The 16,665-nt window shown below is 36.4% G+C and overlaps 1 protein-coding gene across 1 annotated transcript in view; it reads left to right on the top strand.

Annotated features, from left to right (window-relative positions):
• The first annotated feature begins 1,957 nt into the window (after positions 1-1,957).
• PIGK (phosphatidylinositol glycan anchor biosynthesis class K) overlaps positions 1,958-16,665 on the top strand; it is a 132,766-nt gene continuing 118,058 nt past the window's right edge. The window contains exons 1-3 of the mRNA XM_079940517.1: positions 1,958-2,104; positions 5,518-5,571; positions 13,904-13,995. Of these exons, the coding sequence (XP_079796643.1) occupies positions 2,012-2,104; positions 5,518-5,571; positions 13,904-13,995 (239 nt within the window). The 5' untranslated portion in view covers positions 1,958-2,011. The remainder of the gene's footprint in view (positions 2,105-5,517; positions 5,572-13,903; positions 13,996-16,665) is intronic.

The following is a 16,665-nucleotide window of genomic DNA, read 5'->3' as shown; positions in this document are numbered from 1 at the left end:
ACCTAAGACCTGACCCAGCCAAAAATATAAATAAATAAATATTTTTTAAAAAAAACATGGTTCTGGCCCCAAACTAGACACCTATTTTAATTGAAGAGAACAGAGTCTAGAAATATTCTATTTCTTATAAGAATTTAATACAAGAAATACCATGAGTCAATAAGAAAGGTAAGCATTATGTAGAAAATTATACTGGATAATTAAATACCAATTTTGATAAAAGTACTGGTAGATCATTATAGCAATGGCTCCCACAGAATCATGTCTCCCTGTTTCTACATCCTTGTGTCTCTGGGTGTGGACACACCACAAAGTTTTGGGTGGCTTGTTATGCAGCAGTACTCAACATATTAAAACATCTTATAGAATATACCAAAATATATTCCAGATAGTTGAAGAGTTAAATATAAAATTAAAAGAAAATAAAATTTTGGCCTGAGACCTAAATGAACTTGAGGCATTCAGGTACAAGACATGGTGGTAGTGTGCTAACTTTCTTATCTTCACAAGGGAAAGCCTGAAATTTGATTACCTAACATTAAAGATATCACAAAGTGCAAAAGCAAGAGAAACAAAATGGAAAGAGAGACGAGACTGGGAAAGCAAGAGCATAAAATATGGCTAGGGTCAACGTCACTTCTTTATAAAGATATCATTCAAACTCATATGTAAAACAAAGCTATGAACATATAATTTACATCAGAGGACCTACAGATATTTTATAAAACAAGACATCAGATCTTGATAGTAATTAAAGAATTAGAAGTATAACAACCTTGAGGTAACATTTTATCCCAAGGAATTTAGAAAAAAATGGTATAATTTGGTCTTAGGTTGTGTATTTTGATGGCACTGTAGATCTGTACACTTTGGAGAGAAACATCATTCATAGCCACTAAAACTTTTGTATCCTTTGACTCAACATTCCTACTCCAGGAAAATTATCCAAAGAAAGTAATTCGCAAGTGTAAAAAGCCAATACCAAAAGATACTCTTTACAATATTATTTTAATAGTAAACCGTTGAGACTTTGTATTGCCCCAAAAAAGGGCAATTACTTTGGCTGAGGCATAAGAATTCCATGTTACCATTAAATGTTAAATTTATGAAGATTAGGAAGCAGCATAAACACATGTTAATGTCATGCTAGATGCAAAGCAGAATTTAAATGCATATAACGAACATAATGGAATAAATACACATGATCTTATTAAATCCTCAGACTCTGAGATGTCTTAACTCTATAATTACAGAAAAAACAAAAATTTCACTAATTTCTCCGGGTTCATACTTTTAATAGGTAATAGATCCCAAGCCTGTTAGCTGAAGCACTCACCCATCTTTTCATTTGTAATTGATCCAATTACTCATCTTTTTGTGCCCCAAAGCTTACTCTTCCCACCACATCATGCTTCATATAGTCAAAGTACTGGCAGCCCGACGCGAAAAAGGAAATAATTTCTTAAAGTTTATGGGTTCACACGTTTTTCTCTCTCACCTTTCAAAAAAGTTTTAAAATGTTACATCCATTTTACGATATAAAAATCAAAAATGTAGGGCTTCCCTGGTGGCGCAGTGGTTGAGAGTCTGCCTGCCGATGCAGGGGACACGGGTTCGTGCCCCGGTCCGGGAAGATCCCACATGCCACGGAGCGGCTAGGCCCGTGAGCCATGGCCATTGAGCCTGCGCGTCCGGAGCCTGTGCTCCGCTACGGCAGAGGCCACAACAGTGAGAGGCCCACGTACCACAAAAAAAAAAAAAAAAAAAAAAAAAAAATCAAAAATGTAGTCATAGATAAAGTACTCAAGTCCTTCATCTACTGTGCCCCAGTTACCCGGGAAACTCAAGGTCTATGGAAGCGCGGGCTTCTAAAGGCGGGCGAGGGGCCAGGAGGCGGGGCAGGCGTCGCAAAGAAAACAAAACCAAAACAAAAGTACGCAAAACCCTGCCCCGCGCTGCTTTACGGCACTCGCTCCGCCCCTCCAGGTGCGCGAGTCTGAAGCCGGCAAACATGGCCGACACCTGTTTTCTCGGCCAGGGTTTCTCTACCCTGGTAGGGTTATTGCTCTTGCCCTTCGGCAGCTTGGCCGCTAGTCAGATCGAGGTAGGAGTCAGGCCCTCTGAGCGACAGGGCCCTGGGGGGACAGCTGTGGCCTGGCTGTCAGCGCCCAGCAGATGTCCGATACACAGCCGCCGAGGGAAGCCTTCTGGAGTCACCCACCAGCCTCTTCCTAGGCTGACTGGGCTGTGGGGAGGGTGTCGCAGGGGACGGGATAGGACAGTGTCCGTCTGTTTCAGCCTTTTAAAACGGTGAATGAAAAGAATCAAGTCCTGGGCGGCGGGGGAGGGCCTGATCCTTTGCTCCGACGAGCGTGCAGTCCCTAGCTGGTGAAAGGTCAGCGTATGAGTGCCGCACCTACTTTTTCCTGCTACCAAACTATAACGCTCTCCTTTAATAGGAATCAGATGGATACGGTGTTTTATTTTTGGCTCACACTACGTTCTAGCGCGTTACAAAGCTTTTACTATCCCCTGTACTCTGACAATACCTTCGTCCAGTTCTGCAGCCTACATCTCTAGCATCGTTTTTCAGAATATCCAGCTGGCTTAGGGGCCCAGATAGTCAGCAGACAGTTGAAACTTTGTGTCCAAAGTTTTATATTCTGCCTACCCCACCTCTTGTGGGGTTGCTTCTAAGCTAGAAACCTAGGGTTTTTAAAATTAACTCCTCTCTTTATTTCACATTTTAATCATCACTAAATTCTATGTTCTGAACTTTTAAAATTGCTTTCACCTGTCCAGTTCGACTGGCTTAATGCAGACCCTGGTCATTTCTTGCTTAGATTATTGCAATAACTTTATCTTTTTTCCTCTAGGCTTCCAAACTCCCTTACTTTAGTCTTCATCAAATGTAAACCTGATCACATTATTCTTCTGATTGAATCTTTTCAGTATTTTTTTCATTACATACAGAATAGAGTCTAAACATCATGATCTGGTCTCTAAGCAGAGACTTTTCCATTCTTCATATAGGACCCCATTCTCCCCACCATCTCAGACCTTGAGCTTAGACCAGCGGCTCAAAACTTTTTGAATACACATCCCTACCAGTTAAAAAGAGAGCATGCACTCCCTCTTTCTATTCATGAATTATTGCTAATTTATATATTCAGTATTTATAAAGCATATTGTTTAGATAATGTAAACTTAAATAGAAGTTCTATTGTCCTTATTTAGTAGGTTATTTTGTATACTTCATTTTGGATACCATTACCCTTTTTTGTAGTTACACAGTTGTGCTTTTTTACATTACCATATTTCATTCCTCCAGTTTCTTCTGTTTGCTTATTTACTAAATGCAGTAAAAGCTAACCTCTGTAGAATCTTTCCCTATCCCTTACTTTTGCCTTTACTGTTGTAATTTGTGCACTTAGCTAGTATAGCACTCGTCTCTTATAACCCATGTATTCTTTGTACTCTATTATTACATCATCTTTCACTTAGATGATGGTCTGGCCTAATTGGTCTGGCTCAAGTCATTCTTTTTTCTTTCCAGTCTGTTCTCCAAGCTGCAGCCCGAGTAACTTTTAAATATGCAAATCTGATCATGTCACCCGTATATACCTTAATGCTGCTTTAAGGATAAAGAACTAAATCTTGATTATGACCCATAAACAAGGCCTTGCATTCTTTGGCTCCTGCCTACACCTCCAGTTCTCTCTCCCGCTCTCTCTTTTTCAAACTTCTAGTTGTGCTAATCTTTCAGTTTCTAGAAATTTTTAAGCTTCCTTCTGCCATTTGGGCTCATGTTCCCTCTGTCTGGAATTATCTTCCCTCTTCTCATTATCTTTTGGATCCTAACCAAATGTCACTTCTCTAGAGAAACCTTCCCTGACATCCCTGCCTGCCCTTCCCCCTCCCATTCCCTGATCAGGTTAGGTCCCCCAATTATACTCTTTTATGATACTGTATATCTTACCTTTATAGAATTTGTAGTTTGTCCTTATCTGCTTAATGTATGTCTATCAAATTGGACAGTAACCTCTTTGGAGGCAAGTACTAGCACTATTTTTGCCCATCGTTGTATTCTGAGCACTGAACAGGGACTGGCACATGGTACCCAATGAATGTGATGAATGAATGAACGTTACATAGTAGTGTAATGTGTTTGCATGCTTGTCTTCTTTATTGAACTCTGGGATTCTTGAGAGAAAGCAGCATGTTTTTTAGTGACTTTTTTGCATCCCTGTACATTACATGGTACCTGGCACATAATAGGTGCTCCACTGTGTGTAGAATGAATGAATAACTTTGCAGTGTCTATATTGTCTAAACAATCACAAAAGAGTTTTGCCATCTCAATTTTTTCACTGAAGTCTTAATGATGTGAGGATTTTGGAGCTGGAAGGGACATTAGAGGTTATCGGGTCAACTCCCATTTCTACGTGAGGAAAATCAAGTCTACAGAGCTAAATGACTTAACCCCATTCTCACAGTCAGATCTTCAAATTCCTAAACCACTATAGCACATTGCTTTCTTTAGCATCTATGCAGCTGTTGAGAAAGTTTAAAAAGAAATATATATATATGGCGCGCACACACACACACACACACACACACACATATGACGCACACACACATATGACGCACACACACTGAGTGAATTTTTTATTTCATTCTTTCTGAAATTTTCTTGCCAGCTGAAAATTAAAACAGCTAATATTTGTTATACAATTACTATGTTCTAGTCACCATTCCTACATTCTGTGAGTCAGGTAATGTTATCATTTTATAGGTGGGGAAATGGAAGTACAAAGAAATTAAGCAGCTTTCCTAAGTTTATACAGCTAGTAAGTAGTAGGGTCCAGATTTGAATCCAGGCAGTCTGACTGTTCTAGTAATTAATACTGTTTAGGGGCAGATCTGAAATCATTATGGTTTATATTCACTATTATTTTAATATATAATAAAAGTCATGTTCATTAGGTGTCTGGATGGTATTGGATGCTGAGGTTTTTAATGTTCCATGATGGTAAATATAATTCAGACTTTAACAGTCTTAGCAAAATGGTACATGGAAATATGCTAGAGAATGTGTTTAATCACATATATTGGTGAGTTAAAATAAAATAATAGGAAGCACTCAGCACAGAGTAGGAGCGAATATTGAATGAAATTTCAGCAGGAAGGGTATTAATATATGTGAATCAAGAAATGAAATATCATTCACAATTTGAAGATTGAATAGAAAATGAGAAGCATGAGGAAGAGCTGATTGCATTTGAGATAAAATGTTTTAAAACAAAAATCCCCTCTTGCAGTAGCCTCCTGCTCCCCCCAAATAAAACTATTTTGTCTTTCATAAGGTCAGATACTAGAATATTTATAAACTTGCATAATGATGGCTTACTGTTATTACAACTGTAAAAACTCCGTGAATCGTAACTGTCCTTTATCAGTCTTTATTCTGGGAAATGTGACTTTCTTTTAAGCTTTTTGCTATTATTTGACTAATAGGATCAAGCGGAACAGTTCTTCAGAAGTGGCCATACGAACAACTGGGCGGTTTTGGTAAGTGTATTCTATAAAGGTATACCTCGTTGTTTACATTAGATGTGTATCTGAGAAATTTTGTGTGAATCAAATTCTTGAAAATAATTTATATCTTATAACAGAAATTATTTTCATTTAGCTATATTTTAAATTGATCACATCAACTAATAATATCCTTTGTCTTCAGTGTGTCTGTCAAGGGGTGATGTGTAAATACGTGGAAAAATAAATTAGGGATCCTATTGTGAAAGGGAGCATTTTATAAAGTGTAGAGTTATTTTAATGATGGAAACTGGTAATTGTATTTCTTATCTGTAATATTTGTTTATAGATACTCTCTACTTTGGCTGTTTTGTTTTTATTTTTTAATTATTTTTTTCTGTTTACAAAAATAAATGATCATTGTAGAAAATTCAAGTTACACAGAAAAGTTTAGAAGACAAATTAATTTTATGTTACTGTGATTAAATAGAATAGCAACGTGGGTTCATGACTCATTTTCTTGTTCTTAGGAACAAAAACCTTTTATATGCTACTGCCTCGTAAGAGATTTTATGAAGGAATTGAACAAAAGCTGCTCATGATAAGGAGATGGGTTTTCAGTGACCACTTAAATTGGGGAAAACTATGAGGAGGCAGGCCATGATCCACCAATTTGAGAAGATAACTTGCTCTATAGGAAACTAAGGGCACTTCCAATTAGTCTCTCTATAGGAATTCTTAAAAGAGGGAATAACTGCCTATGTGCGACAGCTAATTGCCAAAGGGCTCATCTTTTAGAATAGGAGCCTATTAGCTTATACTACACACACATTGAAGTCTTCCTTGTTCTGGGAAACCTTTAACTGAGCCCCTCTCTAATCTCAGCAACCTAGGTCTCAGATGAGAAATAGAAGGTGAAAAAGAATTACTTCTGAGTATTTGACAGCTGCAGTTTTCATGTTTTGTGCAATATTTTACACATTAACTCTTAGTAGAGTGAGACTTCAATAAATTGTACTTTCTTAAGTGGAAAATTATGAAATTTGACCAGGGCCAAGTTGAAAGTATAAAACATACATTTCTTTAAATGTTACGTAGTTCAAATTAAAGAAAAAAAAATATATGTTTTTCCTCCCAGTTTGAATTAATTTTAATCTTGACTAGATGATCAGAGGTAAATGGAATGCCCCTTCGCTCTTGTAATATTATTGAGAAAACTTGCCACCAGAGGGAGATAGAAGGAAAGTCAGATTCTATTTTAGTTTCAGGATCTGCTTTGAATAAAACATTTTTGTCTCTGTTTAATAAAAAATGTTACAAAGATAATCCATACTCATGGTTAAAAAAAATAATACTGATGGGTAGTGATTTTGTTTCTAGCTTTTTGGTTTTGATTTTTGCTAATGTAGGCAATATTATAGTGAAAGTCCTTGAACACATATTTTTACATGCTTATATGAGCTAAATAAAAAAATAAGTACATTTTCAAACTTGATATATGTTGCAAATTACCCTCTTAGAAGGTTTATATTAGTTCACATTCCCATAAATAGGATATGAGTGTTTTGTCCTCATATCTATAGTATTTGCCCTCATACTATTGGCAAGGGTATTGTCATACCCTTGCCAATAGTACGAATTGTCAGACTTTTGGATACTTATCAATTTACGTTTTTTTTTAAATTGTTGTATAACTACTTTACAATGTTGTGTTAGTTTCTGCTGTAAAACGAAGTGAATCAGCTATATGTATACACATATGCCCTCCCTCTTGGACCTCCCTCCCCCCAACACCCATCCGACCCATCTAGGTCATCACAGAGCACCAAGCTAAGCTCCCTGTGCTGTACAGCAGGTTCCCACTAGCTAGCTGTTTTACACATGATAGTGTATATATGTCAATCCTAATCTCCCAATTCATCCCACCCTCCCTTTCCCCCCGTGTCCACACATCCGTTCTCTACATCTGCGTCTCTATTCCTGCCCTGCAAATAGGTTCATCTGTACCGTTTTTTCTAGATTCCACATATATGCGTTAATATATGATATTTGTTTTTCTCTTTCTGACTTACTTCACTCTGTATGACAGACTCTAGGTCCATCCACCTCACTACAGATGACTCAATTTCGTTTCTTTTTATGGCTAAGATTCCATTGTATATATGTGCCACATCTTCTTTTTCCATTCATCTGTCTATGGACACGTAGGTTTCTTCCAGGTCCTGGCTATTGTAAATAGTGCTGCAATGAACATTGTGGTACATGACTCTTTTTGAATTATGGTTTTCTCAGGGTATATGCCCAGTAGTGGGATTGCTGGGTCATATGGTAGTTCTATTTTTAGTTTTTTAAGGAACCACCATACTGTTCTCCATAGTGGCTGTATCAATTTACATTCCCACCAACAGTGCAAGAGGGTTCCCTTTTCTCCACACCCTCTCCAGCATTTATTGTTTGTAGATGTTTTGATGATGGCCATTCTGACTGGTGTGAGGTGATACCTCATTGTAGTTTTGATTTGCATTTCTCTAATAATTAGTGATGTTGAGCATCTTTTCATGTGCTTCTTGGCCACCTGTATGTCTTCTTTGGAGAAATGTCTATTTAGGTCTTCTGCCCATTTTTGGATGGGGTTGTTTGTTTTTTTCATATTGAGCTGCATGAGTTGTTTGTAAATTTTCGAGATTAATCCTTTGTCGGTTGCTTTGATTGCAAATATTTTCTCCCATTCTGAGGGTTGTCTTTTTGTCTTGTTTGTGGTTTCCTTTGCTGTGCAAAAACTTTTAAGTTTCATTAGGTCCCATTTGTTTATTTTTGTTTTTATTTCCATTTCTCTAGGAGGTGGGTCAAAAAGGATCTTGCTGTGATTTATGTCATAAAGTATTTTAACTATGTTTTCCTCTAAGAGTTTTATAGTGTCAAATCTTACATTTAGGTCTTTAATCCATTTTGAGTTTATTTTTGTGTATGGTATTAGGTAGTGTTCTAATTTCATTCTTTTACATGTAGCTGTCCAGTTTTCCCAGCACCACTTATGAAGAGACTGTCTTTTCTCCATTGTATATTCTTGCCTCCTTTGTCATAGATTAGGTGACCATAGGTGCATGGGTTTATCTCTGGGTTTTCTATCCTGTGCCATTGATCTATATTTCTGTTTTTGTGCCAGTACCATACTATCTTGATTACTGTAGGTTTGTAGTATAGTCTGAAGTCAGGGAGCTTGATTCCTCCAGCTCCATTTTTCTTTCTCAAGATTGCTTTGGCTATTTGGGGTCTTTTGTGTTTCCATACAAATTGTAAAATTTTTTGTTCTAATTCTGTGAAAAATGCCATTGGTAATTTGATAGGGATTGCACTGAATCTGTAGATTGCTTTGGGTAGTATAGTCATTTTCACAATATTGATTATTCCAATCCAGGAACATGGTATATCTCTTCATCTGTTTTTGTCATCTTTGGTTTCTTTCATCAGTGTTTTATATTTTTCTGAGTACAGGGCTTTTGCCTCCTTAGGTAGGTTTATGCCTAAGTATTTTATTCTTTTTGTTGTGATGGTAAATGGGATAGTTTCCATAATTTCTCTTTCTGATCTTTCATTGTTAGTGTATAGGAATGCAGGATATTTCTGTGCATTAATTTTGCATCCTGCAACTTTACCAAATTCACTGATTAGCTCTAGTGGTGGCATCTTTGTGATTTTCTATGTATAGTATCATGTCATCTGCAAACAGTGACAGTTTTCCTTCTTCTTTTCCAATTTATATTCCTTTTATTTCTTTTTCTTCTCTGACTGCCATGCCTAGGACTTCCAAAACTATGTTGAATAATAGTGGTGAGAGTGGACATCCTTGTCTTTTTCCTGATCTTAGAGCAGATGCTTTCAGTTTTTCACCATTGAGAATGATCTTTACTGTGGGTTTGTCATATATGGCCTTTATTATGTTGAGGTAGGTTCCCTCTGTGCCCACTTTCTGGAGAGTTTTTGTCATAAATGGGTGTTGATATTTTTCGAGAGATTTTTCTGCATCTATTGAGATGATCATTTGATTTTATTCTTTAATTTGTTAATATGGTGTATCACATTGGTTGATTTACCTATATTGAAGAATCCTTGCATCCCTGGGATAAATCCCAGTTGATCATGGTGTATGATCCTTTTAATATGTTGTTGGATTCTGTTTGCTAGTATTTTGTTGAGGTTTTTGCATCTATGTTCATCAGTGATTTTGGTGTGTAATTTTCTTTCTTTGTGATGTCTTTGTCTGGTTTTGGTATCAGGGTGATGGTGGCCTCATAGAACTTGTTTGGGAGTGTTCCTCCCTCTGCAATTTTTTGGAAGAGTTTGAGAGGATAGGTGTCAGCTCTTCTCTAAATGTTTGATAGAATTCACCTGTGAAGTCATCTGGTTCTGGACTTTTGTTTGTTGGAAGATTTTTAATTACATTTTCAATTTCATTACTTGTGATTGGTCTATTTATATTTTCTATTTCTTTCTGGTTCAGTCTCTGGAGATTGTGCTTTTCTAAGAATTTGTCCATTTCTTCCAGGTTGTCCATTTTATTGGCATATAGTTGCTTGTAGTAATGTCTCACGATCCTTTGTATTTTTGCAGTGTCAGTTGTAATTTCTTCTTTTCCGTTTCCAATTTTATTGATTTGAATCCTCTTCCTTTTTTTCTTGATGAGTCTCGCTAAAGATTTATCAATTTTGTTTATCTTGTCAAAGAACCAACTTTTAGTTTTATTTATCTTTGCTATTGTTTTCTTCACTTCTATTTTATTTAGTTCTTGTCTGATCTCTATGATTTCTTTCCTTCTACTACCTTTGGGATTTATTTTGTTCTTCTTTCCCAAGTTGCTTTAGGTATAAGGTTAGATTGTTTATTTGAGAGTTTTCTTGTTTCTTGTAGTGAGATTGAAGTGCTATAAATTTCCCTCTTAGAACTGCTTTTGCTGCATCCCATAGGTTTTGGGTCCTCGTGTTTTCACAGTTATTTGTTTCTATGTATTTTCTGATTTCCTCTTTGATTCCTCAGTGATCTCTTGGTTATTTAGTAGCGTATTGTTTAGCCTCCATGTGTTTGTGTTTTTAACAGTTTTTTTTCCTGCAATTAATTTCTAATCTCATAGCGTTGTGGTCAGAAAAGATGCTTGATACTATTTCAGTTTTCTTAAATTTACTGAGGCTTCATTTGTTACCCAAGATACAGTCTATCCTGGAGAATGTTCTGTGTGCATTTGAGAAGAAATTGTATTCTGCTGCTTTTGGGTGGAATGTCATATAAATATCAATTAAGTCTGTCTGGTCTGTTGCATCATTTAAAGCTTCTGTTTCCTTATTTATTTTCTGTCTGGATGATCTGTCCATTGGTGTAAGTGGGGTGTTAAAGTCCCCCACTATTATTGTGTTAGTATTGATTTCCCCTTTTATGGCTGTTAGCATCTGCCTTATGTACTGAGTTGCTCCTATGTTGGGTGCATAAATATTTATAATTATATCTTCTTGGATTGATCCTTTGATCATTATGTAATGTCCTTCCTTATCTCTTGTAACAGTCTTTATTTTAAAGTCTGTTTTATCTGATATGAGTATTGCTACTCCAGCTTTCTTTTGGTTTCCATTTGCATGGAATATCTTTTTCCATCCCCTCACTTTCAGTCTGTATGTGTCCCTAGGTGTGATGTGGGTCTCTTGTAGAGACATATATGGGTCTTGTTTTTGTATCCATTCAGCCAGTCTGTGTCTTTTGGTTGGAGCATTTAATCCATTTACATTCAAGGTAGTTATCGATATGTATGTTACTATTACCATTTTCTTGTTTTGGGTTTGTTTGTGGGTCTTTTTCTTCTCTCGTGTTTCTTGCCTAAAGATGTTCCTTTAGCATTTGTTGTAAAGCTGGTTTGGTGGTGCTGAATTCTCTTAGCTTTTGCTTGTCTGTATAGCTTTTTATTTCTCCATCGAATCTGAATGAGATCCTTGCTGGGTAGAGTAATCTTGATGGTAGGTTTTTCCCTTTCATCACTTTAAATATGTCCTGCCACTCCCTTCTGGTCTGCAGAATTTCTGCTGAAAAATCAGCTGGTAACGTTATGGGGATTCCCTTGTATGTTATTTGTTGCTTTTCCCTTCCTGCTTTTAATATTTTTTCTTTGAATTTAATTTTTTGTTAGTTTAATATGTGTCTCGATGTGTTTCTCCTTGGGTTTTTACTGTCTGGGACTCACTGTGCTTCCTGAACTTGGGTGGCTATTTCCTTTCCCATATTAGGGAAATTTTCAACTATAATCTCTTCAAATATTTTCTCAGAGCTTTCTCTTTGTCTTCTTCTTCTTGGACCCCTATATTTTGACTCTTGATGCGTTTAATGTTGTCCCAGAAGTCTCTAAGACTTGTCCTCATTTCTTTTCATGCTTCTTTCTTTATTCTGCTCCTTGGCAGTTATTGCCACCATTCTATCTTCCAGCTCACTTATTTGTTCTGCTTCAATTATTCTGCTATTGATTCCTTCTAGTGTATTTTTCATTTCAGTGATTGTGTTGTTCATCACTGTTTGTTCTTTAGTTCTTCTAGGTCCTTGTTAAACATTTCTTGTATTTTCTTAATCCGTGCCGTCATTCTGTTTCTGAGATTTTGGATCATCTTTACTATCATTACCCTGAATTTTTTTTCCAGGTAGGTTGCCTATTTCCTCTTCATTTATTTGGTCTTGTAGGATACCTTGCTCCTTCATCTGTAACATATATTTTTGTCATCTCATTTTTTTTTTTTTTTTTTGATGAGTGCTGCTGTGTTCCTTTGTTGCTGGTCGTTTGGTGTGAGGCATCCAGCACTGGAGTTTGCAGGCAGTTGGGTGGAGCTGGGTATTGGTGCCAAGATGAGGACCTCCGGGAGAGCTCACACGATTAATATTCCCTGGGGTCTGAGGTTCTCTCGTAGTCCAGTGGTTTGGACTTGGCACTCCCACCACAGGAGATCAGGCCTGACCTCTGGCCCGATAATGCAGGGATTCCTCCTGTCCCCTTAGGTGTCTGAGGTCCTCCACCAGCGCCTGATAGGTGCCCTAGTTGTGAGGAGACACGAACTCTGCGTCCTCCTACTCTGCCATCTTGACTCCAGTCAGAAGCTCCCTTGCTCACCAGTGAAAGCCAGTGCTCAGAGTTCATTACAGTCCCTGGACCCGCTTCACAGTCATCCTCAGCACAGGACTCTAGGCAGCCACTCAGCATGAGCTGAAAGCCATTTACCATCCTCACAGTGGCTGGAAATCTGCTTAGGGAAGGCTTCAGCCCAACAGAAACATCACAAACCTGTTTTCTTATATTATGACAGAAGTTGAGCATCTTTAAGACTTTTATTGTCTATTTTTAATACTTTTGTTATGAAATGCTTGCTCTCATCCTTTGCCCATTTTTCAAAATTGGGCTGTTCATCTTTTTCTTATTGGGTTATAATTATTTCAAGTTTTTCATTTCTGTTAGGATTTTATGGTATATATTTTTTTATGTAGTCAAGAATTTTAGTCTTCTCCTTATTGGATTCCAGGTTGAAAATTCAGTTTAATAAAAAAATCTTGTGGTTCCGTCCTATTTACAGGGGCAAGAACATTTGTGGTATTCTCAAAACTGTCATTACACTTACTATCAGCAGAACAGTGTGGTAGGAGGTAGGAGGATACTTAGTGGATAGATATATTACCAACTGATCCCAGTCTCTGGTTTCTCCTTTGGAATGAGCATTCGAGAGGGCTGACTTTTGAGGCATGGCATTAGATTTTCCTAGTATCTTTGTTATCTTTTTTAAGGATCAGTTTGTCTTTAAGTGTAAAACTTGTTGAAATCGTTTCTAGTTTTCTGTTCCGTTCAACAGCTTCTTTATAATGCATTCCCTTATGTGCATATAAACCTGTTTTCTATGCTTTGTTTTAGTCTCTCTCTTATGTTTTTCACAACTAAAATTAGGAAGCAATCCAGAGTGAAAGGAATATTATATAACCCAATGTAGTTAATATTCTTTTCTATTCTGTGAAGAGATTATGGGCATTGTCTTTGGTTCTAAAGAATTTAATATTTTAGAAATAGGAACATTATAGAATCATAAATTGAGAGTAACTAAGTTTGTTCAGTATTTGATTAAATTCCCTAAATATTTGTTTTCTCTTAAGCTGAATGTTTTTTTGACTAGTGATGAAAGACCTTTTTCTAGAGAGATTGGTTTTATTGACCATTCTTTATGTGCTTTGCTGTTTCTAGTCCTGATTATGACATACTCTTTTTTTAGGTATCTCTACATCCTACTTAAAGAGAAGTAATTCTGTAACTCTGTAGCTTATTTTGATTCCTAAAAATAATATATTTGTTTTATTACTTTAGGTATGTACATCCCGATTCTGGTTTAATTATCGACATGTTGCAAATACTCTTTCTGTTTATAGAAGTGTCAAGAGGCTAGGTATTCCTGACAGGTAAGTATTCTTAATAAAGCTTAACTCTGATCCTCAGTGAAAATCACCTTTAGATGATATTATATTTGTTTTTTTGTGTTGCTTTTGAAAAACATAAAGAAACCTAACTTGAAATTATCTTGTTGTTGTTAGAGCATAACTATCATGTATAAAATAGTTCTTACTTAAGAGCATAATTGCAAATTATATAAAACAACAATCAACACTAAGGTAAAAAGATTTGATAAAGTATAATTGTTCAGTGTCATTTATTTAATTATTCAATGCTTCAGTCTGGGTTTAATTTTAGGCAACAGAAGGCAATTCTGACCGATTCAAGTAGAAAAGGTATTTATTGAAAGCATATTTATTGAAAGCATATTGATTAGTTTACCAAATTGCTGGGAACGCTGAGGCCTTAAAGAGTCAGGAACAAGAGAGACTACGTAACAGAAAAGACATATCTAAAAATCAAGGCATAAAACCAGTCCAGTGATAGGAATGCACCTTGAATTGCTGATGGCTAGACTCAGCTACCACATTACTGCTACCGTTGCCTTTGGAAACTTAATGTTGCTTCTGTGGCCTGCTGCCAAAATCTGACCTTTGCCGTCCCAGCTTCTTACTGTCTCTAGCTCTTAATTTAGAGTCCTTGGTGGGAATGTCATGTTGGCAGAATATAGATTAAGTGCCCATGTCCATGCTGCAGGGGTGACAAGAAGAATGACTATGTGGCATTGTTAGCTTCTCTATAGGGAGGGGGGGCTCTACCTTCTGTGAAGACTCATAAAGTGGTATATTCCCTAATTATATGAGGGAGCTCAAGTACTAAGCAGAACTCCCACACCTCCACCCCTAAACACCTGTCCTCTACATTTGGTTTGTCAGATATGATAGATCTGTTTTTTGCTACTTCCAAAGCAGTTATAGAAGAAATTGCAGTCAGTTCAGTTATTTAGGTTTGATTTACTTAGTTCTGTGTTCCTCTCTACCTGTGAGGTAGTGTGGAAAGAGCTTTGCAGTTAAACAGATCTGAGTTTGAAATCTGGGTTTAGTGGTGATTTTGGTTAATCATTTCGTGATACTAAGCCTATTTCCTTAGCTATTACATGGTAGTGGTACTACCTTCTTTGCAGGATTTAGGTACTTACAGTAAAGTGACTAGAGATATGTATAAAGTGCTGCAGGAGAAGAAAGGAAGCAGGGCATGACTCAGGAAACAAAGTTATCTTACAGTCTATGTCAATAGATCATTTTAGCCTAAGAAGCTGACAACTATAGCCTTGGAACTGTAATTTAATTCCTGTATTTCATCTGGAAGTTAAGGCATCTTGGTAATACCATTTTTTAAAAGTACATTAAATTAAGTCTGAGAAAGGATGATTTGTTATATCAGATTTAAGAATTATTCTTGTAATTAGCTGATTACTGTTATTTGTTAATTAGTTCTCAAATAGGTGTATGTGGTTAGTCTGTTGATTTTTAACTGCTATTGCTTCTATACCCAATGTGCTCCTTCAGGGAATTACTATGCATGGCTTGGCAGTAAGTTTCACTTTGGTAAATGAGTCTTTGTCCTGTCTATAAGTCATGAGGATATGTTTAAATGATTTAAGTAAGATTTAGAAGGACTTTTTAGAAATAGAATATAACTGTAGGATATATTTTATATATAATAATTAGTAAGTTTGTCCTTAGGTTTCTGAAGAGTATTCTTTAAAAGCTTATTCCTGTTTCAGATGCTTTCCTGTCTACATCTCTGGTTATGAAGTCTTTGTTGGAGAATGAATTGGGGATTGAAACAGTTGATGATTTAAAACATTTACTACTTAATAAAAAGCGATCAATAGAATAGATTCTATTTGGCTTTTAGTCTATTATCGTGAATACTCCTCTTCTTGGTGACTTATCTCACTTTACCCCTACCTGGAATTAAGTATAAAAATATAAGTAAATTTTAATCAGAAAGTAATAAACAATTATGAAATAACAGTTTGGAAACTTAAAATCATTGAGTGGTTTTCAGTTTTAAAGCTTGAATTTCAAAATACAGTTTGAATTTATTTTATACATTATGGAACATTTTCAAGTTAAAACAGTATTATCCTAGCTTCTGATGTATATCATAGCTTCTCAGGCTGTGTATCTTGAGAAAAATGAGTGGTCACTGCATTGAATAAAAATTATGAGTAGAACTCTGTTTTATTTTGTTTTACCTTATTTGCTTTTTAAAAGGAGCATTTTACTTTGTCTTGCAATGCAAAGTATTTGCATTTAGTTTTTCCATATACTTCAATAAGAAACTAGTTCATGTCAGAAATCATTTACCGAAACACACGACACAGATGATTGCCTTTTATTGTGGAAGTTCACATCAATTCCTTAGATCCTGTTTGAAATGTCACATTAATTGTGTCAGTACTCTTGTTCTGATTTCATTTTGATTTTCTGTCTGTATTTCACCTACTCCAACCATACTGAGCTATTCTCTTTGCCTGGAATGGTTGTCTATACTTCTAGCTCACTGCCAGCGAAACCTGGCCGTGATTCTGAATCACTCAAGGTACATGTTAAAAATACTGATTTCTCGGCTTCACCCCTGGAGATTCTAATTCACTAAATCTGAAGTGAGTCCTAGACATCAACTCTATATGTGGTTCTGGTGCACAGTCAAGTTAGGAAGCACAGCTG

Source organism: Stenella coeruleoalba, assembly GCF_951394435.1.
Source record: "Stenella coeruleoalba genome assembly, chromosome: 1".
Taxonomy (NCBI): Eukaryota; Metazoa; Chordata; class Mammalia; order Artiodactyla; family Delphinidae; genus Stenella; species Stenella coeruleoalba.
Note: the sequence above shows the minus strand (reverse complement) of the source record. Positions and strands in the feature narration are given on the sequence as shown.